Here is a 25,395-nt window from a genome sequence, read left to right as displayed (position 1 = left end):
GATGAGTATTTTCTCCATAAGATTAGAGACTCATTCCCGCGACATAAAATCGCCTTGGTTTCTATAGTCACAAACACGTAAGCAATTATATCAACACAGTTGAACACTGCTTCAGTTCTGCTTTTGTGCTGCTCACACCTGTTAACATCAGCGCTTAAAGAAACCAAACCTTGTAGTTGTGTGTCTGAAACTGCAGAATATAGTGTCTATTTACATCTATATTACGATGTGTTGTGAAAGAGTAGAGGCTGGAATTAATTCGCATATTTATAGATCCAAATATACTTAATGAGGCAACGGTGTAGAGTTCCATTCAAGCTGTTTTAAAGCATGACGGAATTACTCAGTGGCGGCTGGTGACTTCTTTTTTTGAGGGCACGAAGTTCGTCATGTATGTATGTAGCCCGTCATGTGTGATTCATAATTTCAAAATATGTGTTCTGCGCATCGAGTAATCCTGTGTGCATCATGTGTCTTGTCAAAATAAGTGCCTGCTGCAGACGCGTCTAAAGGGTTTATGATAAAAGAGACGCTCGCGTTTGCCAGATACACACATAATCTCATGCGTAATCAGAGTTTACTGCTAAGTGGATGCATCTCTTTTATCATAACCGGTTTTTTGACGCGTGTGCAGCAGGCACTTATTTTGACAAAACACGTGATGCACATGGTTCACATGACGCAACAAACACATATTCACACATGACACTCCGAACACATATTTTGAATTTGCATCCCTCGGAAGAGCAGTCACGAGCTGCCACTAGAAATTACTGTGACAGGTAAAACTTTTATATATGCTATTATGATGCTCAAAGATGCATTTTAAGGTTTAAAGTTCTTGACTACAGGGAGACTTTAATCTTTGTTGATGGACATACAGTATTTCACTAATGATTCACAGTAATTTACTGTCATTTCAAAGTTTGTTCCAATGTGAGCTATAATATGAAAAGCTTGGAACATTGGGAGTGATTTTGATTTTCATGTTTCTTCGACATGGACACATCAGTTGTGGTGTTATGCTCTGTTTGCAATCTAATAATCCTGTTGCCATTGGTTTTCAACATTACTCGCAGTATGGTACACTCTAAAAACAAATGGGGCTAAATAGCAAAAAGTGGTTTACTGGCAACCATTTTAAGTGCCATATAGCACCTGTGTAGCATTATATCTGGAGCTATAGTGGTGCTACTGTAGTTCACCTCTTCTATAGGTGATTAGTGCTATATAGCACTAAAATGGTTCCTCTATGATTACGAGATTTTATTGCTATTTAGCACAAATTTTTTAGCCTCCTAAGACCCGAGCTTTGGTTTGTCTTTTTTTCAGATTTCATTTTGGGGTTAGGAAGAACCAATAAATATAATAACCAAATATTTTTCTTTGAACATGAAGCAGTGTAATTGCCACATTTGTGTACAACAGGGTTCAGTTACACAGAAATAAGTATTATGGTGCAAACAACAAATAAAATTGATGTCCACGTATGTGTACATCCAGGTCTTAGGAGGTTAAAATGTACACAATCCTCCAAAACAAACACATCACTTCATATTTGCCTGGTATTCTAAACAAGAGACAGCCTCAAAATCTGAGGATCAAAATAACAATTTATTAAGGAAATATGATCATGATCCAAACAAGCTTTTGAAGATTTGATTTTAAAGTCTGTGTAAAGTGAAGTCCAATTTAAGTTATCAAAATCTTGAAAAAATAGGCAGGATTCCACTGTCCAGTGTCCACTGTCGGTGCTGAAACCACGCCCACTCACAGGAAAGCTGTCGTCTCTCAACTTTCAAATACAACTTGAATGGATGCAACTCCACAATTTAGTAATACATAGTCCACAGACTATGCAACGTGGTTCAGCAATACATCTATAACATTTATAATATGTTTAGAAAAAATTTACTTTACCCAGTCACAGATGTTACTCAGAATCATTTCTGTCCTTAATAACGGTTAAGGTCTCCATATCCCATTGAACTATAGGATGTTCAACAACAAACGCAGCTTTCGAATGGCCGTTTCTTCCTGCAATAAGCGGCTCCAGGAACGCCACATGCCTGTCCGCCTGAGACTTTGCCTTGAGTCCGTCTGCAGTTGAAGGAGCTGTAAAGATCGAGGCTAGAGTGCAAGGGTCTTCCCTAAAAGTCTCTGGTGAAGGAGGAGGGGGTTTACAGCAAGCACATCGACATGGGGTTAAATACAAATACATCAGTATCAGCACAAGGGTCACGGCACAGCCCACCAATGTGGTGTAGCCCGTGTTGAACGACTCCTCCACGGGGCGCTGGGCTAGCACAGTAAGGTTCACTTCTCGCGATTCATTGACCATCTTAGTACCATCCACAGCGGTACACCGATAAACCCCTGAATCTGTATACTGGGCTGCAAGAATATCCAGGCTACCATCTTGATTTAAACGTACCGTTCCATTGTGGATCAGCACACTGATGTTTTCCTGATGAGGGATGGTCCAACTGTAGGACACTTCTTCTTCATTCAGAGTCCCAGTACAGTCCAGCTTGACGTGTTCTCCCTTGTATACGACTTTATCAGCTTTTGGCGATAAAAGAGATATGATCTTCCCCACCGTACAGTTCTCGAAGAAGTAAGGGGTGCGGAGCAAATGAATTGAAACCGGAGGCTCGCCCTGCATTAAACACTTATAGTCCTCTTTGTAGTCTCTAACACTCGCATATCCCTTTTGATCCCAGTGCCAGAACAAGCGATATATGGAACAATCGCACTCCAAGCTGTTGTTCTGCAAAAACAGGCCTTTTTGGACCATCACGGGCAATAATACAATGTCATCCATTGGCAAGCGAAACAGGCGGTTGGAGGACAGGTCCAGAGTAACCAAGTTGGGATGACTGTGCTTGCGCACTGTGAAGAAAGGAAAGTCGGTCAGCTGGTTGAGGCTGAAATAAACCTTCCTAAGATTGCTGAGCCCCACGAGGGTGTTGCTCTCCACGCGGGTAATCCGGTTGTTGTACAGCAACAACACCTCCAATTCCACCAGGCCTTGAAAGTGGTGCTTTCCCACCACCTGGAGTTTGTTGGAAGAAAGGTCCAGGTACCGTAGACTACTGATGTTATGGAAAGCTCCAGGGCTGAGCAAAGAGATGTGGTTATGGGACATATGCAAAGAGTGAAGCCGTCGGAGTCCGTACAAACTGCCTGCTGCCAGCCACGTTATTCTGTTATGACTCAGGTCCAGGACAGAAGTCGTGAATGGCAGCGGGTTTGGAAATCTATCGAGACCCACCGAGCCACAGCTCAGTATGTCAACAGTGCACAGGCAGCCTGGAGGGCAAATGGCCACAGAGGACCGTACCAAGAGTAAGATCAAAACTATATACATTTTTTGAGATAAATAAAAGCCCTCTGCTCTTAAATCATATGAGGTCTACAGTTTACATATGCAATGTCTTCAATACACAGATGGCCATCTAATGTACTCTACTACAGTAATACCAGATGGTCAGTATCTGGGACACGGGATGAACCAAGAATAAAACAAACAGCAACTACTGTATGTATTTAAAAAGCTTATCGTTTTATGGTTCATACGCAATCCACTCATATATGTTCTGGAAAGCCAGAAAGTCTCACCAAAAGTACTTCTCAGATCTGTGCTCACCGTTAGAAGTTGCCAATTATCCTGAAAGAAAACCTCCACTGCATATTCCAGTTAGTTTTATATATTCCTTACATGAAACGTGCACTTTTCCTGTCTCCCAAGGCTGGGTGTGCTTGTTGTTTGCAGTGTATCCTTTCACAGACTGCAGCTCTAATCTCTTCCCATCCTTTCCTCTATTACCTATTCAGAGCACCGCCTCACATCTCGCTCGCTCGCTCACACTGATAATTCCTGATATGACTCTCTCCATTTCTATTTCTCTCTCTCTCTCTAATTGTTTGTTTCCCTTAATCCCCTCTGGAGATGTCCTTTTTCTGTTTCAGTTTTTCCATCACAGCACACATTTTAACACGATTATAGATGATCTGTGTTTGTGGCATCTTATATTTCATGCAAACCATAAAAACCCTTGGACTTCGATTAGAAAATGTGTTTGTGCAGCACGAGGTACCAGTCCGATTACAGAATTTAGCTTTGACTCCCCCACATCTCTCCCGCCAGGCAGTGTTTGGCAGCTGTAGTCGGTTGTCTTGGTCATGGTTGTCCTAAGGGAGCTCATTGCTGTCACACTGCATTGGTCTTGGTTTGTTTGTGTTTCACCAGAGGCCACTGGCACAGGGTGTCACCTACACTATCTATCTATCTATCTATCTATCTATCTATCTATCTATCTATCTATCTATCTATCTATCTATCTATCTATCTATCTATCTATCTATCTATCTATCTATCTATCTATCTATCTATCTATCTGCCTTTTGCTAAAAATTATGTAATGACACCTACCTTAAATTTGTATATCCATGAAATTCAGCAAAACCAGATGGGTGCATAAATTAGGAGCATCTTAGCATTATGTTTTGGAATTGTGGATCCGGGAGTTTAGGCAAAGTGATCAGTCACAGCATATGCGCATCATTTGAAATGGCAAGATTGAAGTTGTATGTTTGTTTTTATACAGCGTCGTGCTGTTAGGTTGCCATCTCTCCAGAAACCCTGACACATTGCGTAGATATCTGCTGGCAGTCACATTGACAGAAGTGCACAGTTCTCCCACACGCCAAGACCAAACACACAAATATGTCTTACAATATTCCTGAGGATGACTGGAGACACAGCAGATCTACTCCACGCTCACATGATGTGGGCACATTATGAAATGCTGAATGTGTGGGAAATTGTGAGATTAATTGATAGGGAGAAGTTTTAAAGTTTTTGAGAAGCAGGATTAGATTTCCAGTTACAAAAAAACAGTAGGCTATTATATAATATGGCAGGGGTTTTAACTTTTTGGATGCAGTCGCTTTGGAGCATTTCTTCAATAATAAGTGCATTTCTCAGAACAATTCGTACAAACCAAACAACATCATGCATGGATGTCTTTGTTCAAAGCATTAGGGTCCCAAGGATGCTGCATATATTCCCATGTCTTGTACCACAGGCAGGGAAACATGGAAGATGGATAGGGGACAGGTTAACTGTCTTTCTTACATGATAATTACATTGGCTTAAATTGCATTGCCTCAGAAAAACTGATTCCTATAGTTATGTAATGCCACAGATTTGCTGTTGAGTTACTGTAATTCATAGGTTAAAAAAATAAGTTAAGTAAAGATTATCTAAGTCAAGAAAAAAAATCTGCGATTTCCAGATTCTAAAATATTGGAAATCGAGAGTCGAATACAAACGTTGCTGGAAGTGAGTCCATTAGACTAATTTTTGCAAACTTTTCAGGTACAAACTCCACCCATTATGACATTTAATTGGTGAACTCAGTCACCTGTAAAACCAACAGTGACATGACACAAAATATTCTGCATTGATGCATTTAAACAAAGAAGCAATTTTTATAAAATGTAATTTTGCACATAACAGGGTTTGCACATAACATAGATGAAATTAGTAAATTAATGTCAAATATATCTCTCTCTTTTTCTTTCTCTCTCTCTCTCTATTTACTATTTTTACTGCTTGGCAGTGTTATTAACCATAACATTTACATGTAACATAATGAAATTAGTAAATTAATGTTAAATTAGATAAATCTCTCTCTCTCTCTCTCTCTCTCTCTCTCTCTCTCTCTCTCTCTATTCACTATTTTTACTGCTTGGCAGTATTAGTTTTACCATAAAATGTAAATGTTTCCCCACTGTAACCTTTATACTGTTTATCTATAAAGGATTATCTTTAATCTTTTAATTTTCTGATTTGAAGTACGTGCATGCTTTTATACTTTGCTTTGTATTTAAAAAGCAGACTGACTGCCAAAAAACATACACAATAAAGAGAATTTAATTTTATATAACATATAATTTTCTGTACAGTATCAATGTGTCTGTGTTTTATTCTAATCTAGGACTTCAACATTTGAAGTTATTGTATTGATATTATCAATCAACATAGTGCCATCTAGTGGCTCTACAAAAATAATGCTTCACACGGCCTTCTAATAATAGGCCTACTTTTAAATTTTGTCTTGACTATTGAGTTTTTGTACTCCACGTAGATTGTAAATCATTTAAATTGGAGGTCCAATAGTCTTGATGATCCACCCGGAAAAAGAAAATCCTCCGCTATACCTTTAATATTGTAATATATATATTTGTTAGAAATTTCTTTTTTTTTGTTTGTTGTTAACAATAGAACGATTACCAATGGCTAGTATTATGACATCATAATGCTCGCGTTCCATAGAACGTTATAAAAGCGCGCTCGCAGAATTGTAGCCATCAGTGATTACCTGAGCCGAAGCGAAGACGATCGCCGGATGAGTTAGAAACGTTGACAGAAACAGAAAGCGCTAGATAGAGTGCGAAAGTGCAAAAAAAAAAACCCACAAGTCTACAGACACTTAATACGTATGGTGTGTTGAAGCGTGTAGGAACTAAGCGTCAGCGACTGTAGTGAGTTTTTCCCTGATAATACCATCCATCATTCCTGGGATTCGACAGTCTCCGCTGACACGAAGTTCACGAAGGTGTCTATGACACAAGGTGTGGACGACAGTCCAAAAGGTGAGTTAAAATGTAAATGCAATATAGATTTTTATATTATTTTATGTTATATCTATTATATAATACGATATTTTAATAAAATCTAATATTAGCATAAATATAACTGCATATATACATACATACATAAATTTATGCTAATATTAGATTTTATCATAATTTTCATATTATATCATAAATATTATATAATATTATATAATAGATAAGATATAAATAAATAAATAAATAAATAAATAAATAAATATATTTATATACCAAGGGTCTGAATGCTGTATTCTGATTATTCTGCATTATTTTTCGATAACCGCACACCTAACTTTTCAAATGTCTTAAAAATAGGCACCAGAGCAATTTTTGGTATAAGCGGAAAAATTGACTCCGGCCCTTTGAATTATTTGAAAGTAATGCACACCCGTGATATAAACACCTTGGGTGTGCATTATTTTCTTATAATTCAATGGCCCATCGTCAATTATTCCTTACATATATTTGTGTGTGTGTGTGTGTGTGTGTGTGTGTATATACCAACATATATATACCAACATATATATACCGAGCAGTGCGAGGCGCTCTGCCATATAAGTGCTGCGCTGTGGCTGTTAACTTGAGTAGACATAATTTCTTGGTGTCTGCCTTGTACAATAAAGCGCACTTTGGCAGATTCTCACAAGTTTCGGCCACAAGAGAGCCCTGTCCATAGCGGTTGGTCTTGCTTAGCTCATGCTTCCCTTGCCAGGTCATGTATCCGCCCCTCAAGCGCAGATGTGCCCGGCATCCGTTTCGGCCACGTCATTCACGTGTGTCGTCGAACTTGACGTCATATGTATGGAGGGGTTTGCTGCTGCAACTTGGCTATCAGCTAAGAACAAAGAGTGAACATTGCCCTTAGCGTCTGTGGTTCATGCAACATTTATTGCTCTCTGGAGTGATCAGTGGAGGGGCCGCGGCACGCATTGGAATTCCTTGCGTCCGATTCGTGAAATTCGTGTTAGCTATGTTAGTTTCTGACGTGTTGCGTCCGATGGTCGCTGATGCACAGCGGGCCGTCGCAGACTCGAGCAACATTTATTCAGTTCACTATGTGTACGTGGAGAACCAATATGTATAATATATATGATATATAAGCGGACAAAAGTCAGCGCATAGTGCACGGCCCCCTCTTAATGTGCCCGTTACACACGCGCTGCAAAGAGAAAGAGGGCAAAATTACATTGACATATATATCTCTCTCTCTTTCTCGCCCAGCGTAGTGATCCTTCCCATTATTGAATGCATAACACTCAACCCATCACACAGGCTGCATAATGAGGGGGACAGGCTGTTATGTATACTTACATCGAGGTGAGGGATTTTCTCTGCATCTAGTTAAGTGACACGCTAATACGCAACACTATGTAGTTTTTTTACTTTTAAATAATGTCTCTAAAATTATTTCAGTGATAGAACAACTTTTAACTGGACAAATTTTACTGTTGCTGCAACCTGAGCAGCCTCCTAGCTGCTACAAGCACACTCTGAAAGTGGCGGTGGAGGGTAGGAAACACAGCCCCGCCCCGCCCCTCCCCCTGCCTGCAGAAGATTATCTGATACCAGGCACTGTTGCGCTTTTCAACCACATGGGGGAGCTGTAAGTCATTTTTACATGGAAACTACATAGTGTTGCTTTAAAGGGTTATGCCCCAGCTGTGCAGCAGCGGGTTGCTACCATGTCTTGCACATCGGTGCAGGGTGCTGCAAGTACGTGATTAAGTACACAATGTCCCCGTAAATTTGGCGATATTTAACCTCACGCGCCTGTGATAAACACCGGTCACCCTGCATAACCATACGTAACTGGCACCCTGCGTGTGCGTGGTGAGCTGCTACAAGTGTTTCTGTGTTAAGGAGAAAAAAATCACTACATTAATTGGTGCCCCGTGTGAGGCCAGCTTCAACACAAGTTAATGCACTGAAAGATATCAAGAGCAGTAACTTTAGCAGGAAATTAAATATTTTGCTGAATCATAACCAGTTGCATAACAAGAGTGATTCCTCATTGCCTGATTAATAGTTTCCTTGCTCAGCTTAATGGTACTATTTATGACTAGGATTGGTTGCATTGAAATTGTATTGATGTGTATTGAAGTTGTGATTTTACTGTGGCAAAAAATCTTGCAGATTTTCTGATTTAAATTTTGTTGCACGTTAAAATTTATAATTAAAACCAATTGCTGCCAAAGAATATAGCATATGGTATTTACCTTGTAAGCCTATAATATTTGTTTTAGATTTTTCTTGTAAAACCCATCAGGTAAGGGTAATGCCTTCTGACAATTGATAAAATGAAAATAGCTAAAATGCTAACCTGAGTTTGTGTGACATGATAACTTACACTTGTGTGGTGAATTTTAGGGGGTGTATACATTTTATACACATGTAAAGATTAGTTAAAATGGCTGATATGACAGCACAGCTAACATTTGAAGCAGTGGGCCAAGCCTTAATGGATGCTCCACTTTTAAAGCTTCTTTCTAGATTAGCACGAAATTAGCCGGTCCCACTAACCCAGGCCGGAGACAAAATATCTCTTATCCAAGAGCAGGATAATAAGAATGATTTAAAGTTCCAAGAACTCAAAAATGAGATGAAAGATTTGCATAGGGACAATGAGCAGTTAAGGCCAGAAACTTTTAGATTGTCAGCAGAAGCAAAAGACCTGCAATGTGTCATAACCGAAAAGAAGTAGCCTATAGAAGGTTGAAAAATGATTCTTTGGATAAGAGAATAGAATTTTGTACAACTGAAAGAGGAGTGTTTAAAGATGACTGTGTTACTGACAAACCAGAACACAGAAATTGTCACTCTGCAAAAACCACAGACACCACGTTGGAGACCCCTGCCTTAGACTTTCTGTTTTGTTGCGCTTTGAATTGCGAGCCCTTTCTACTCAGTGCCCCTCTTATGCTGTGCACATAAGGGTGTGAAGTGAATACCTACGACCCGGTGCGCTGTCTCGTGTTGGGTGTTCTACCTTTACAGTAGCAAGTAGTTGGCCACGATACAGGCTGTCTACCTCAAGGGTTTCAACGCAGCTTCTGTGGCGTTTGCACGATGCCTCTGGGCGCGCACTGGCTGTTTATCACAATTAGGCGAGTGAAGCGGGACAGCTTGCTCTCTTATAGTGTCCTGTTAGGGATTGCGTGCCTAAAACTACCCCAACTATGTTTATCTGAGTGCTCGACCACCGAAACGGCAATTTGAGCAGGTCTTTATGCCACAGCGGAAGTGCCTCTTTTGTCTCTTTGTAAGCAGACGATATTGCATTAAATGCGGACGTGATTGATGGGGCATTCCGAGCTCACTTTGTGAGTTACTCCTGCCCCACCTAGCAGTCTGCTGCTGGGTTGGGTGCTAAGGGAGGGTGACACGTCGCCTCCGCTCTCAGGTTGCGGTGTGTGTCATGTGGTTTATCTGCTGCCCTTGTGTAGTGCGGAGATCAAATGCTGGTTGTGTCTGTATACTCTGTCCTGAGTTAGGATAAGTTTATGATAGAGACTTAGGCATCTAATCTTTTTCACGCTGGCTTACGCTACGCATTGTGGTGCATGGGTTTGAGTAAGCTCTACTGGGGCTGCTCTTCACTGTTCTCATGGCGCGGTTCTATACAGTCTTCCATAGTGTCAGCCGTAAAGGGAACGTCTATCTACGGTACTATCACGAGTTCCCTGAGAAACTGGAACATGACATTGCGTAGGCTGCCGTGTCCAGGGGTTAAATTGGGATTTGTTATGTGGGGGGGCTCTGCGTAGAGGGTACTTTAATGTCAGCAAAAGCCACTGGTGTGTTTTAATGACATTCTGGACCTCTGATAGGATTTGATAAGTTTCAACTTCTGTGCCAGAGATTGACCACAAATATTTTATAAAGAGTGTCTGAATTTTAAATTATGCAAATCTATGAGTTTGACACCCTATATCCATTTGTTGCACATGTCATTATGCACAATTGATCAAAGAAACTGGAACATGACATTGCGTAGGCTGCCGTGTCCAGGGGTTAAATTGGGATTTGTTATGTGGGGGGGCTCTGCGTAGAGGGTACTTTAATGTCAGCAAAGCCACTGGTGTGTTTTAATGACATTCTGGACCTCTGATAGGATTTGATAAGTTTCAACTTCTGTGCCAGAGATTGACCACAAATATTTTATAAAGAGTGTCTGAATTTTAAATTATGCAAATCTATGAGTTTGACACCCTATATCCATTTGTTGCACATGTCATTATGCACAATTGATCAAACTTTAAATGAAGTAAAAGGAATCAACCTCCTTGAATAATTCTTTAAGATAGGCTACCCAAAAAGATTAAATTAACAAGAAAAGGTACAACACACAGTACTGTATCATCAACATGTCTAATAAATTAGCAATTTTAAATTAGCTCGCTCGCTCTCTCTCACGCTCTCTCTCTCTCTCTGTCTCTACAATGTCAAATGATCCTGTGTGAAAGCCGTTCTTGAAGTTCCTGAGTTTATTCGCTCGAGTTGCATAACTTGCGCGAAGACGCGTTTAAAAGGAAAAGCCGCCGCCCAATTCGCGTCATTTGCATCGCCCCGTGCGGGGACGCGTCTGATTGCGTCTTTGCATTGACTTTGTATGTAATCTACTCGCGCAAATCATTGAATTTGCGTTGGTGAGTATGCCCCATAATGAATGGAAACACCTTATTCCCTTCGCGTCAGTGCACACGCACCAGCGCAGCGAGTACACACGCACAAGCGCAGCGGGTAGACTGGCATGAGCAGAGCGAGACCTTCAGCCTATGTGCCGGAGCTTAGCCCCGGACGGCCCCGGCCCAATTTAAACCCTGGCCGTGTCACTGCTGAGATCAGCTCTACTGTTGTTCAGTAGAAAGAATCTGAGGATATGCCATCAGACAGATGTTACATAGCAGCGGAAGGCATGCCTCTATATGTTGTCATGGCAGGCATTAGCCAGTAAACTGGCATTGTTCTATAAAAAACGCTTCAGAAAATCGGAAGAGAGGACCTTCCCATAGTGTCAGCCTATGACGCAATGTCTTGGTCCCGTTTCTTAGGGAACTGACGTTATGATAGTAACCGAGATGTAACTCATTATCAAATTTTCGGATTCTATTTATAATGACTGGGTAACTGGAGACTGAATGAAGAGTTACTATTATTTAACATTATAATAAAACTTAAATAAAACAATTGAACAATGAACACAAAACCACAGCAAACAAACCTAATAAATAAAGGCAAAATTAGTCTTTTTCAGTTTTCACTCATGACTTAACTTTCTTCTTCTTTTTGAGAAATGCCTACACTTTCTCCCAACGTGCTTACATTTAAATCCTGCTTACCCGCCTCTCTATCGCTTTGTGTACCTGGCCTGTACCACTACACTGGCTTTTTGGAGCATCTATCCTCCTTTTTCTTTCACATAATGGTATAATCCTAGTCTGTTTTCCCATTTGATTGGATGCACCATATGCTGCATACGAATAAGCCCTGCCCCTACCTGCGAATGAAGATTCGGCTCTCGCTGACAGGAGTCGGCTCTTCTCGTTAGCTAAAAAGAGTCGGCTCTTAGAGCCGGCTCGTTCGCGAACGACCCATCACTAATGCACTGATTGTGTTTAACCATTACACTGAGCTAACGCTACTGTGTAAAATTAATATATCAATGGCGGCTGGTGACTTCTTTTTTCGAGGGCCCACGATGCGAAGTTTGTCACAACATGTATGTAGCCCATCATGTGTGTGGTTCATCATTTCAAAATATGTGTTCTGCACGTCAAGTTAACCTATGTGCATCACGTGTTTTGTCAAAATAAGGGCCTGCTACAGATGCATCTAAGGGTTTATGCTAAAAAAAGACATTCGCGTTTGCCAGATACTCGTATAATCTCATGCGTAATCAGAGTTTACTGTTAAGGGAGTGTCTTCCGTGTATTTTTATCATAAATGGTTTTGACACGTGTGCAGCAGGCACTTATTTTGACAAAACACGTGATGCACATGGTTCACATGACGCAACAAACACATTTGGAAAACACGAGCAACACACACGACACTCCGAAACCATATTTTAAAGCAACAGTATGTAGTTTTTGTACCTTTAAATAATGTCTCTAAAATTATTTCAGTGATAGAACAACTTTTAACTGGACAAATTGTACTGTTGCTGCAACCTGAGCAGCCTCCTAGCTGCTACAAGCACACTCTGAAAGTGGCGGTGGAGGGTAGAGCACACAGCCCCGACCCTCCCCCTGCCTGCAGAAGAGTGTCTGATACCAGGCACTGTTGCGCTTTTCAACCACATGGGGGAGCTGTAAGTCATTTTACATGGAAACTACATAGTGTTGCTTTAAATTTGCGCCTCTCAAAGAGCAGTCATCAGCCGCCACAGTAATATATACAATGTTTGCCAAAGATCCTTAAATTCTCTGGCTGCACAGCAGAGATCCATGCTTACCGTCTCCCCTCTTCTTTTAGAAACCGAAACATTTTTATTTTCACTTTTTTTTATTTACATTTCAAAAATTGTACAAGTTTTACAAATCACCAAACTTCAAAGTTTAAGACATTCAAAAATGTTTCAGAAATTACACTTATAGGCAGGGGCGTCAGTTTGTGTTGAAAATTGGTGGGGACAAAAGATCAGATGAAAAACATTACAGCAGGGCGGGAAAAATATTCAATAACGCCGTATCAAAAATGGGCATAGCGTAGGCCAGTCAACAAAATGAAAATATTCATGACAAATCCCTCAACAATGTCGACTGCACACAGGGTAACACAAGGTCCTGGGCCTATGCATAGGCAGTCCTGATGCCCCCCCCCCCATTTTTTCATATTAGTTTTCTAATCACTACATGAACAAACTGTATGATAATAACCAAACAACTTGATGCTCATGCTCCCTGCTCTCTTCACTTCCATCATTATCCTCAATCACATCTATCATCTTTCTCTACATTAAGGATACATTTGATATTAACCTCTTTTCCTAATTATAATCTAATATAATAAAACATACTGCGATGTTGGTGTTACTTAACATTTTTCAGTCAAAATGGCTAAACATGATTTGCTTTAATTTTGAGCTTTATTAGCTAACCTTGTCTCAAATCCAAAGAGGAGGATGAAGGGTCTGTTGCTACTCCACTCCCTTATGTGACAGTTTCTGAAACTGAGGGCCATGTGTTTCACAATGTTAAAATCTGCTTCTACTGAATCTGACATAAATATAATGTTGACATAATATGTAGCTAAGCTACCTATGACACTGATTAGCCTATTTTTGCTCATTTTAGATATTATAGTCTATTCATTTAAAATTAAACATGTTTCAAATTGGGCTATTATAACGGTGTTTTTATGCAAACAGCATTAGTATACAGTTTATTTATTTAGCCTTTCACCTCAAATTGCATAACCAAATTATCATCTATATTCTGTTTTTTCACCTTTATTTGAAAAGAAGTCAGTCACAAATCGTTTCCCCTCGTTTTGTTTTTTCCTTCTCCTGTCTTTCCTTTCCTTTTTTTTGGTGGCCTGATTTAGCTTTCTTTGAAAAAGACATTTCAACCGCACTGCAGAACTTTGCGCTCCACCAGACGCTCAACTAACATGAACAAAATGCACATGCAGATGGACTACACAATTTGGCGCATTAGCAAGGGGTGGGACCGTAAGACTTTAGATAGATTTTACTTATACAAAATGTAGTCAGTCATACAGTTATTCAGCCAATACACTAACTTTACATTTTATCTGACAGTCATTATGAAATTTAATTAGGAAATGAAAATATCCAGGTAAAATAAAATATATTCCAGACTTTTCAAGGGCCCTCTCGCCCCTTGGGGCCCTGGTAATCAGTACTGGTTTTACCCCCCAGTCCGACCCCCCTGACTGCACATGTAACAGTCCCTGCAACACCAGCTCAACCGAACAGTGCCAAAGCACCATACTGTAGAAAACCCCAGCATGTTAAGTCAATGATTACAATAAAATTCATAACATATGTAAAAGAAAACACACCATAAGCATATAATGCAACATATGTGACCCTGGACCACAAAACCAGTCATAAGTGCACAAGTATCGCCTAATTTTTCAGAACATTTTAACCAAATGCTTTCAAAATGTGGTGGGGACAAAATCAGCCATTTCAAAAAGTGGTGGGGACATGTCCCCGTCCCCAGTGTAAATGACACCTATGTTTATAGGGCGTCACGTTAATTAAAAACGTTTAAAGATGCTAAAAATACTTAAATGCCAAAAAACAATGTTCACCAGAACATCCACAAAATAAAGCTAATTTAGCTCATTACCTTTCGATAAATTGCAGCTCTTTTCTCCTACTAAAGTTTAGCCAGTGCCTGGCCTTACTGATAACCCAACAGCGCCGCCATAGTGGCGTAATGCAGTAACTGCAGTTACAAATCCACATAGTGCAACGATTGTTCGTGATTTCGGTAAAGACAACATTTGATCAACAATCGGCTTTTGCACGGAATTTGATTTAGTGGTCGCCCAGTTATTCTCTATGCAGGAAAACCCCTAGGCACTGAAAAATATATGACATAATTTGTAAACTATCACTAAAACCCAATCTTTTCCAGTATTGCAAAGCTGCGACAATATTACTAATTACCGCAAGAGGTCAGCAGTGTAACAACATTACAGTCTTCATTAGTGATGCTGTCAGAGTGCTGCGCCCATTATAACCCATGTAATTTGTTATAATAGAAAGTGCACGCGAGGCGCGTGATTGTTCATCTGTAAAATCAAGGCTTGTATTATTCATTCGATTGAAAAATACAGTGAAAACATTTGGATTAAAACCAAGTACAGATTTATCTTACAGCCTTCTATAATGCAACTAACATCTCCTTACAGAAAAATAAATATGGTCATTGTTTAAAAATATATATTTCAATTGATATCACATTAATGTAGTGGACCTTTATAAACACTTTTAAGCATTATATGCCACGTGTCAGATGTTGCAAAAACAATCTTTGTTCTTGACTTAAATCCATGTAAAGTAACCCGAAATAGATGATAGCCAGAATTGCAGTCAGCGCGTTTTGAGCATTCGGGGGAGGGCGAAATAAGCAATGCTGAGCCAATGGAGAGACTCGTGCGAGCAGCATCTGTCCGAAACCTGAACTAGGAGCGAAAGCGCTGGCATAACGCGTCTCATGTGGGAAGTGCGTCGATGAATCGCACTGAAGTTTAGGAAACGGTCACTCTTTTCCGCGGACTTTGGGACATTTCCTCGTGTTGGACAAAGTGAAAAGGTAATGGCAATAGTGAAAGTTTTTCTTTTTTATAAGCTTGCATGTGCAGGTGTGTGTTCGCAGGTTGTGCGTGCTTTTGTGATGAGACACCTCTGTAGCACAATAATCTTTGTTTAGATTTTATTTATTCCGTTTAATTGATAAAACATTTTTAACAATCGGTAGCATGTTTGTGATTGTTTATTGGCATAAATTGACAGCGCATGGGTTAAATCGTGATCTAGGAATACAGATCTTGGCTCTAACAATACTGGTGGTGGTAACTTAATTCACTGGTATTGTATTAATTATTTGTCATATTATCGTGAGAACGTTTTGGTTGGATATAGTATACAAATCTTGTATACAACACAAATGTCTTTTTAAGTTTTAAGCCTGGGTAGCCTGGTGCAGTCTCGTGCTGCCATACAGAGAGCTTCCCCCGTGTGTTTTCATGGGTTTTAGAGATGCTGTTCCGCATTAGATCTCAGCATTGCCACAATCCCCAGCTGTTTTGATGCTCCACTGAAAATTAGTACTGCGTGCATACCTATACTCGTATGTTAGTTGAGAAAATAGCCATTTCTGTTATAATAAATGGTTGTTTATCTGAGTATGCTTAGTTATTATTCGCATAATTAAACAAATCCAATAACGAAGCGCTTTAGTCACCGTACGTACACAGTAGTGTACACTTATAATCTCGACTAATTTAATCACCTGTTGCTTTGCTCTGTCTTATCTAATGGTGTTTAACATATTGGATTAACATTTCAGGAAAATCATTTTTATACCCCCCCACAAAAAACTTTTACTCCTTTATTATACTTGTCTTCAGACTGTATTTTATTTTCCTCCTTCTCTTGACTTTTTTAGGGGGGTGGGTTTACATAATATATATTTATTTATCAGATTTCCATTCTAAATTACTTACTAGGAAAACACAAACAATTCTTTACAAGAAAGTTCTTAATTCACGAGTTCGCATTAACATGTAATCGACTCCGAGCTCGGAGTTTTAGCCTGAACCCAGAGTACCCCCCCCCCCCCAACCGGGATAAATGAAACTAGATGAGAGTGAGGTGATGGGTGGAGGAGGGATGCTGCAAAAACTGTCATGGGACAGAGGAGAGGGACTGCTATTTATAGGCACCTCTTTGTGCTGATTGGTTGGATCACATGCAGTGGCGGATTTAGCAAATTGGGGGCCCAAGGCGAAGGTATGTATGGGGCCCCTCTATCCGATCTATAAAAGAGAACGAACATTTTTGTTTTACTCCGAAATGAAGATGGAAAGCAGAGAACACACAAAGGGTAGCACTACACGAACCAATAGAGAATAAGTCAATGGGGCAAATACAGCCACGAACAGTAAATAAGGGAGAAAAAATCTTGCACAAAAACAAGCAATGCATCAAAGCCAGTGTTGTTACTAATCTTTCACATGCCCAAGACTGTGATAAAAGGTAAAATAATTCAGTCCACAATCACTTTTTATATTGAAAATAATTGCGTATGTATGTTTCCCCAAATCAGTTTTAAGTTTTTGAAAGAATCATTGGCAATTAAAGAGTAAAAATCCTGGATTTTTTATTAAACATTTAGCATTTATTTGAGCTGCTTGGGTAAGATCGTTTCATTTTCGCATTTTTTATTTGTCTTGATTCGTCTCTGTTGGTGAACTTTCCCAGTCCTCCTGTCACTCTGTTCAGCTTTCCCACGGCGCAGCGCGCACCGTTACGAACTAGTCCATTTCATTGTAAAAGAAAGGGGTGTATGTGTAGTGACAGATAAACATAAACTGGACATTTTAACTACTACATAAGTTTCAATGTATTTCTTAAGAATTTTAATACAATTTACAATGCTTTTGAAGTGTTTATGATGATAAGAGTTTTATTTATTTATTTATTAGGTTGGTTGGGGGCCCCCCTGAAATGACTGCTGGTAGGGGGCCCCAAGCAGCCGCCTACCTATGCCTCTATGTTAAGACTGCTTCTGATCACATGACCATGCTCCTCCCGAACTTAGTTAAATAAACTTCATCAAAAGTAGCAGTCATTTCTGTAGTAGGTTTATGCTCATTGAGGTGTTTTTCATGAAGGCTTATCAAATTATGAGATGTCCCTATACTGAAAAGACCAACTAAAACCAACCAAAGCTGGTTAACTGTTTTTAGCTTGTCTCCCAGCCTGGTTAAGATGGTGTAGCAGGCTGGTTTCAGAGGGGTTCTGGACACTTTATAGCTGGTCAGGCTGGGAGACCAGCTGACCCACCAGCTTAAACTAGCTTGACCAAGCTGGAAACTGGTTTGCTGGTCTTAGCTTAGTTTAAGATGGAAGTAGCTGATTTAAGATGGTCCTCCGACCCTGGCAAAGCTGCTTATGGTGGTAAAAGCTGGTCTTCCAGGCTGGTCAATCTGGTGGGTCATCTGGTTTCCTAGCCTGACCAACTAAAAATTGGTCAAAACCCCTCTTAAACCAGCTACATCATCTTAAAACAGGCTGGGAGACAAGTTAAAAAAGGCAAACAACTTAGGCCTGAAGTATACTGGGGCCGCATGATGTCATTTTTGTGCAACAGTCATAAAAATCACATTTTCATGTGACATCATACAGACAGGGACGAAGGTAACACACAGGTGGGTCAAAAGTAACACAATAGAACCAGAAAGATTTTTGTGTTACACTTGTTTTTAGTAAATATACGTGACTATGACCTCGTTAATATGTAACTGCAAACATATTTTGTAATTTATCTATGTAAATTACAAATCTTAATCTATGTAAATTAAATTACATTTTCATTTTAAATTTCAGTGTTATCAAATGTTTCAAAAGCAACCGACAGTACAAACTTAAATTGTTGAGAATAAAACATATTTTAACAGTTTGAATACTAAAAAAAATTAATTAAATCGTTATAAGGAAAAAATATCCGCTTTAGGAACTTACTTATGGTTGAAAACACCTTTCCGGACCTAGACGTGCAAAGCAGCAAGGAAATAACGCAATATTTGTCAGCTCTGTCAAGAGTTGTGTGCTAAACAGTGTTGGGCAGTTACTTCCAAAGTGTAATACATTATATATTACAAATTACTGTCATTCGAAAGTAATTAGTTACATTACAATATTACTGTCTCTAAACTGTAATGAGTTACACTACTTTTGCGTTACTTTTGAGTTACTTTCATCAAAATAACAGAACAGAAGTATGACTAGGCATTATAAAATGTTAAAATGTAGTTTATTGATGCTTATAAATCTAGAAGTTGTGTTGGCCCTTGAGCTTTGAATAGGCACAGTGAAGACTTATGGCAAAATACAGTAACAATCACTGTCAGAATCATAAACATAGACAAATAATCTGGTAAAAGTCTGGTAAATTATGGTACACATACCAAACACAATAGAGCTAGAGCCCACTATAATGCAACCTATAGACTAATACCATTGCAAGACACGCAACCTCTTTTCATTTCTTTTCTTTAATTCACTTTTAATTCAGATTCACAGCACAAACCTGGCACGCACTGGGTTGACACAACTTATCAAAAAGTACCATTGGAGGATTAGGCCTCAAGGAATACAGCTCATTTCAGTACAATATAAGGATTACATGTAGGCTAACATATAATTGCTTAATAAAAAACAGACAAACAGAGGAACACTGCTTTTTGCCAAACAATGCATATAGGCTACCATACAAAGGCTGGTAAAAACTTTAAACAGTGATGTTTAAACAGTAACTAAATTATATTTAGATAACCATGTTTAAGTCTACATTAATGTTACGTTGTAGTTTAGGTTGCTGTTTGTAATAAAACTGTAGATAGCATAGCCTAACAATCTATTATGTACATGGACTGTAACCATAGCAACGTTAACTTACCTTGTCATTGCTGCTGTTAATATGGATTTTACTGACAAGCTTTCTAAAAGTCTCTTTACTTCTGGGGTTCAAGCAGCATGGGAGACCGATATAAACTTTTTTTTGTTTTTACTAGTGCTCTCATTCGCAGAATTATTTTTTACACTTCATGGGTGTGCGGCGCTACCGGACCTGATTGCGGCCACTTTAGTCAATGCTTATACAGCCGCGGACTTCCCAGAAGCGGCTCTTTAAGGTACGCGTCTATATTTGTCAAATCGCAGTTAAAATACAAAATTAAAGTAAAAATGAACATGCTGCATGCAGCACCCGGAAACAGACATACTATTTTACCCACAACTTTTTCTTGTGTGGATGCTGGTCGCGCGGCATTGGTAAAAAATAAAAATAACACAGTAATTTGAAATGCATTGTTGTAGCCCGCGTTACTAAGACTGTAACGAGTACAATATTATCAAAACTGTATTAGTAATGCGTTATATTACTGCGTTACAGAAAAAACTAATATATTACTGTAATATATTATATTTTGTAATGCGTTACTTCCACCACTGGTGCTAAAGATGCTGTCATAGTTTGGAAAGCAAATGTTATCATGGCTCAGAGAAAATCGCTTTGTTACTTTTGTCCCGCGTTACTTTCGCCCTGTTTCTCCCATACTGTAAATGTCGCGAATCAGTGCTGCCTTGACGACCTGGTAGAGTAATAATTTAAATAAGAAATAATTTGTATTGAGTATGTGTCGTAAAAGCTGTCGAGCCAGACACGGATCATGCGGGAAAAAATCAGCCTGATCTCACGAATTTCCATGGGATAGTCATAGAATTTTTATGCTCATTTTTTTCCGTGGCATTCTCACAGATTGGTTACTCAACTGTTTTGTCCTATTTTCTTACCATTTTCGCTTCGGTTTAGGGTTACATTTACATAAAATGACATCGCCAGGCGACAATTGTTTAAAGTTTAGAAAATATAAGAATACATCAGAAAAAATAGTATAAACCAATAGTTAAAGATACAATTTGTATTTATGCGCCGAAAGATGGCGCCAGATCAAACAAAAACAATGATGTTGTTTACTGACGCTCTGAAGCAGCGTGGAATTATGGGATTTGTAGTCTTTAACTTTAGCCATCAATCAGACGAGAACGAGAAATCACGTTGATGGATAAGGTAATCAAGTCTTATAAATGCGTTTGATGACATTGTTTATTTCACTATGTAAGTTTATATGTGATGTTCAAAACGACATTGTTAGTCATATTGATATTACAGTATTAGTCCAAATTCGATGGTAAACACAGCTCAGAGTTAAGTTTTCAACTTACAATCTACAATGATTTTTCACATAATGTATTGACAGTACAAATCTTATTGTGAAGTGTCTTAAAATGACCATTTATATTGCTGTACAATACCTTTTGATGTGCATATCGTCCGCGGGAAGACGCGCTGATTACAATTTACACACTAATGTTGTGATCAATATAATAGCATACGTTTTTTGAAGGGTTATGAATCAAAACAACTCACCCATCGCTTAAAACACAAGCAGGATCAGAATCTCGGTCTAGTTAAATGTTGTCGTGAAGCTCTCTCTATCCAGATAATGCAACACCAAATTGATCCTCCCTCGTTTTGTTCCAAACTCTTCTTGGGTCGTTTGGTTGGCCTGTACGCTTACAGGAGCTGACACAACCAGCGGCAGACGGTAAAGAGTTATCCATAAGTCCATAAGCAAGCGCATAGTTCCACATTTGTCCACAACACTGGCTGCGTCCGAAAACTCAAGGCAGTGAGGACTGTGAGGACTTGTTGCCTCGCTGCCTCCTGATGAAATGACTTCGGACTCGGAGGCCTGAAGGCCGCTCAGAGAAAGGCTTTCCGACGCACTTCAAAGGCAGCATGTTTGAAATATAAACAGAGAGCGCCTTTGTGATAACTAATCACATATTTGAAAACTACAATACTAATTTCTCGCTAGAAATGAAATTAAAATGCTTAAAAAGTGAAAATATACGTTTATTTTCACTAAATTTGTGCTCCAGCCGCTTCCCTGGCCGCCATTTTATTTTTTCGAGCTCGACCAGTGTGGTCATGTGGTTTACGTCAGTAAAGGCGGTGACAAAGGGTCACATGGATATTAACGTCATTGATAGGAGACTGCACTGCCCCGTAACAATGTTTTGAATGGAAATTTTCTCACGATTTACAAGTAGTTGAAAACATTACAGATATTGATAGTAATCAGCTGGACAAAATATATAACACTGGCCTAGTGGTTTTTGGAGATTTTACTGCAAATATCTTACAGATTGCACCTTTAAAGTGACATACTAACGCAAACACCAAATCTAACCCTAAACCGAAGTGAAAATGGTTTGAAAATAGGAAAAAGCAGTTGAGTAACCAGTCCGTGAGAATGCCACGGAAAAAGACCGTCCGTAGCAGGGCCACGAAAAAATGCGGAGATCCGTGAGAATGCCACGGAAAAAACTATCCCACGGCACTTTGTGAGATCAGGTTGGAAAAATTATACCCGGCCCTTTAGGCTTTTTTTTCAATAGGTGTATGTTAGCCATTTGGCTTAGGTTTTCGAATCACTGTTTTGTTTCATCAGTAATGAAAACAACAGAAAAACATTATTTGCTTTTATGCATATATCAGTGACTGGTCACTTTTGGTTGCATTTTTTTATGCGGTTTCATTGGAACTGTAGGTGGGAAATACTGTAGGTGAATGAGAAGTGGACCTCGTGCCTAAATGCTGAACCCGGGGCTGTGCACCTTGTGCCCCTCTGGTGAACATTTTTGCCTAAATGATGGTCACTGACTGGTATAATGAAATATATTTTTAAAAAGGATTCACTGTGAAATTACCTAAATGTCTTGCTGCAGCTGTTTCCAGTACAGTAAGTAGTATATAATATATATACTGTGTATAATCACTGGTTTTAGGGGCCTTCAGGCGATCTCAATTTTGCTAAACATTTGCAATGACACAGATTTTTAAAGGCTATAAAGGGTTTAGAAATCTATACTTTACTAATAGTGACTCATTTATGTTTATATTAATTTAACCATCAAACTTTCTAGTCGCCTTCTCTTTATTAAGGTCATGTTTTAAATACACTTACTCTTACGTTAAATATTACGTCTTATGCGTATCCCTGCAGGCGGTAATTAAGCATGGACATGATAACCTTTATCTGCTTGCCGATTATTTGCATAATCATTAGAAAAATAAACGTGCAGTTCCTCACATTTACCGCACTAGCTGATACGCACACGTCTGCTTTGTCATCTGGTAATTAATGAGCAGTGTAATGAGTTGTGTGTGTGTGCTTCCAATAAACGTTGCTTTTCGTGGCTTTCTTTAGAGTTTATGAAGGACTTGTCACTTCTCTTTTTCATATAATCTGACACCAATTCTACTAAATAACTAAGAACTTGAATGGTCTGAATTGTGGCTCATACAGACAACCAAATGTTCAAATAAAGATTCATAGAGCAAGGGGTCATATCAAGAAACTGCAGCCTGTGCAGCTGTGCCCAGATCAATTAAAGAAAGTGGGGAAAGTGACCGAATGTAAATTAGCAAAGCTCCGTCGGTTTGCAGTGCTTCATCTGTCCAGATTCTCTTCAGTCCCTGACAGTTAACTACATAATGCAGTCTCTGGATTTAATTAATTTGCATAGAGCAAGTCTCTGGTCGGGTAAAGGAGGGACACTTCAGGTTCTCTTATATTTTAGCTTTTTACTATGCTAGCAAACATCTGAGCTGAGGGTTTCAGTAAGTCCATTTTAAAAGTATTACAACAGTAATGTCAAAGGCTATTATATTGATGTTGAGTGCGTTACTTGTTTTACTCGGATTACGCTTAATAAACTGATAACATGTAATGTCATGTAAATGTGTAAAACAGTTCGCATTAGATGTAAACGTTTCACAGTTTTGTTCATGTGCACATGTCTACGTGTGTTAAAGATAAACGTCACAAATGTAAGCATGCTTTAAAGTCTGCTCTTAACTCATGCGGTTGACAGAGAAATTGCAAAAACTTTAAAACTCATGTTACATTTACAGGTACAGCAGAGATGAGAAGAGGTGCAACAGTATACTGCCCTACAAAGCGAAAGCGCAGTAACTACGCATTTGGTCAAAATTGAGTTAAGGGTTAAAATGGGCTTTGTGAGATCTGTTGTGTCTTGTGACAAAGTCTCCTGGTTAAATTTTGTCCCATTTCAGAGAAATGTGTGTGCCAAAATTGCAGTAACATGTTTGACTGGCTGGTGTAAAAAACTTTAAAGCCATTTTTCTCAGTTTCAGTGTTTGCGTAGATACTGCACTTAGCCTTTGGAGGGCAGTATAGCTTTAGACATCTTACTTTTTTAATGATTATAGGCGGTGACATCACATCCTGTGAAAAACCTGACTAATCTTCACATCCCATATAAATCCGGTTTCCGCGAAGCTGGTTTTATTGATACACTGTTAAAAATTTACTTTACTTGAAGGGATATTCATAAGGCTGACATGACACCTTCATAATTATGACATGACAATTGTCATTAAGTGTCATTTGTTCAATTGTGTCATTTTTAATGCGAAGATGACATTGTTTGAAATGTCTTTGTTATGACAACTTGACATAAACCAATACATCATAACTTGTCATAAATATGTCGTAAACAAGACATATGAATAGTTAAGGACCTAGCTTTATGGGTTAACACGACATTAAACTGTGATTTAAATGTCATTAAGTGTTAAAACTATGTAAAATATTTTTAAATACCTTAACAAAATGCAACAGACACGTCAAAAGATTATACTTAACTTTATGTTTGTGCACAATACATAAAAAACTGACAACCAACAAAACTTGTTCCTCCTCACACACAGGGTTCTGAAATTTTCTGACATAGAAGAAAAAACTAACAAAACATTTAATTAATTAAATTTTATGTAATTTACTTTGCAGCGATATGGACCCAGTGCTGCATGGCTTAACCCATTATTGTACTGTTTTCATTTAATTTTAGGTAAATTGTCTCCAAATGCAATAAAATATAATTTTATACATTTTAATTTTAATTATTATCATTGAATGATTGACTTCTTAAACACATGGAGGAAACTTAAAAAAAACAACATTATGAACTAAAGAATATTCATGATGTTATAAAACTATTTGACAGAGTATTAACACTTAATGACATTTTAATGACAAATTATATTTGTATTACTGTAGTTGGGGTCAAGAAAAATATTTATGACGCTGTTATAAAACTATATGACAGAATATTAACATTTAATGACATTTTAATGACAAATTCAATTTGAAAAAGGGGTCAGTTATGTTGTCTTGGTAATGTCAAGTTGTCATGACAAGTTATGATGTATTGATTAATGTCAAATTGTCATAACAAATATCATCTTTGCATTAAAAATGACATAATTGAACGAATGACACTTAATGACAGTTGTCATAAACGTGCATAAAAAATGTTGCCAGTAAATAACATACATTTAACTCTACATTAAGTTA

The 25,395-nt window shown here is 38.7% G+C and overlaps 2 protein-coding genes across 3 annotated transcripts in view; one reads left to right on the top strand and one right to left on the bottom strand.

Annotated features, from left to right (window-relative positions):
• Positions 1 to 1,686: 1,686 nt before the first annotated feature.
• Positions 1,687 to 5,048, bottom strand: LOC129430678 (amphoterin-induced protein 3). The gene has a single exon (XM_055188119.2). It carries the CDS (start codon positions 3,368 to 3,370, stop codon positions 1,934 to 1,936), a length of 1,437 nt encoding a protein of 478 aa, XP_055044094.2. The 5' UTR covers positions 3,371 to 5,048; the 3' UTR covers positions 1,687 to 1,933.
• A 1,421-nt stretch (positions 5,049 to 6,469) lies between these two features.
• The window catches only part of klhdc8b (kelch domain containing 8B), a 154,282-nt gene continuing 135,356 nt past the window's right edge, over positions 6,470 to 25,395 (top strand). Inside the window, exons 1-2 of one of the 2 annotated variants that reach the window (XM_055188122.2) lie at positions 6,470 to 6,663; positions 7,906 to 8,001. The gene's annotated coding sequence lies outside the window, so the exon portion shown is untranslated. Of the gene's footprint in view, positions 6,664 to 7,905; positions 8,002 to 15,782; positions 15,975 to 25,395 lie in introns of those variants that run through there. The other variant, XM_055188120.2, reaches the window with a different exon arrangement.

Source organism: Misgurnus anguillicaudatus, chromosome 13, assembly GCF_027580225.2.
Source record: "Misgurnus anguillicaudatus chromosome 13, ASM2758022v2, whole genome shotgun sequence".
Lineage (NCBI taxonomy): Eukaryota > Metazoa > Chordata > Actinopteri > Cypriniformes > Cobitidae > Misgurnus > Misgurnus anguillicaudatus.
Note: the sequence above shows the minus strand (reverse complement) of the source record. Positions and strands in the feature narration are given on the sequence as shown.

Bases quoted from the DNA above. Each gene is read 5' to 3' on its own strand.
- LOC129430678 (XM_055188119.2), bottom strand. From the start codon at position 3,370: ATGTATATAGTTTTGATCTTACTCTTGGTACGGTCCTCTGTGGCCATT.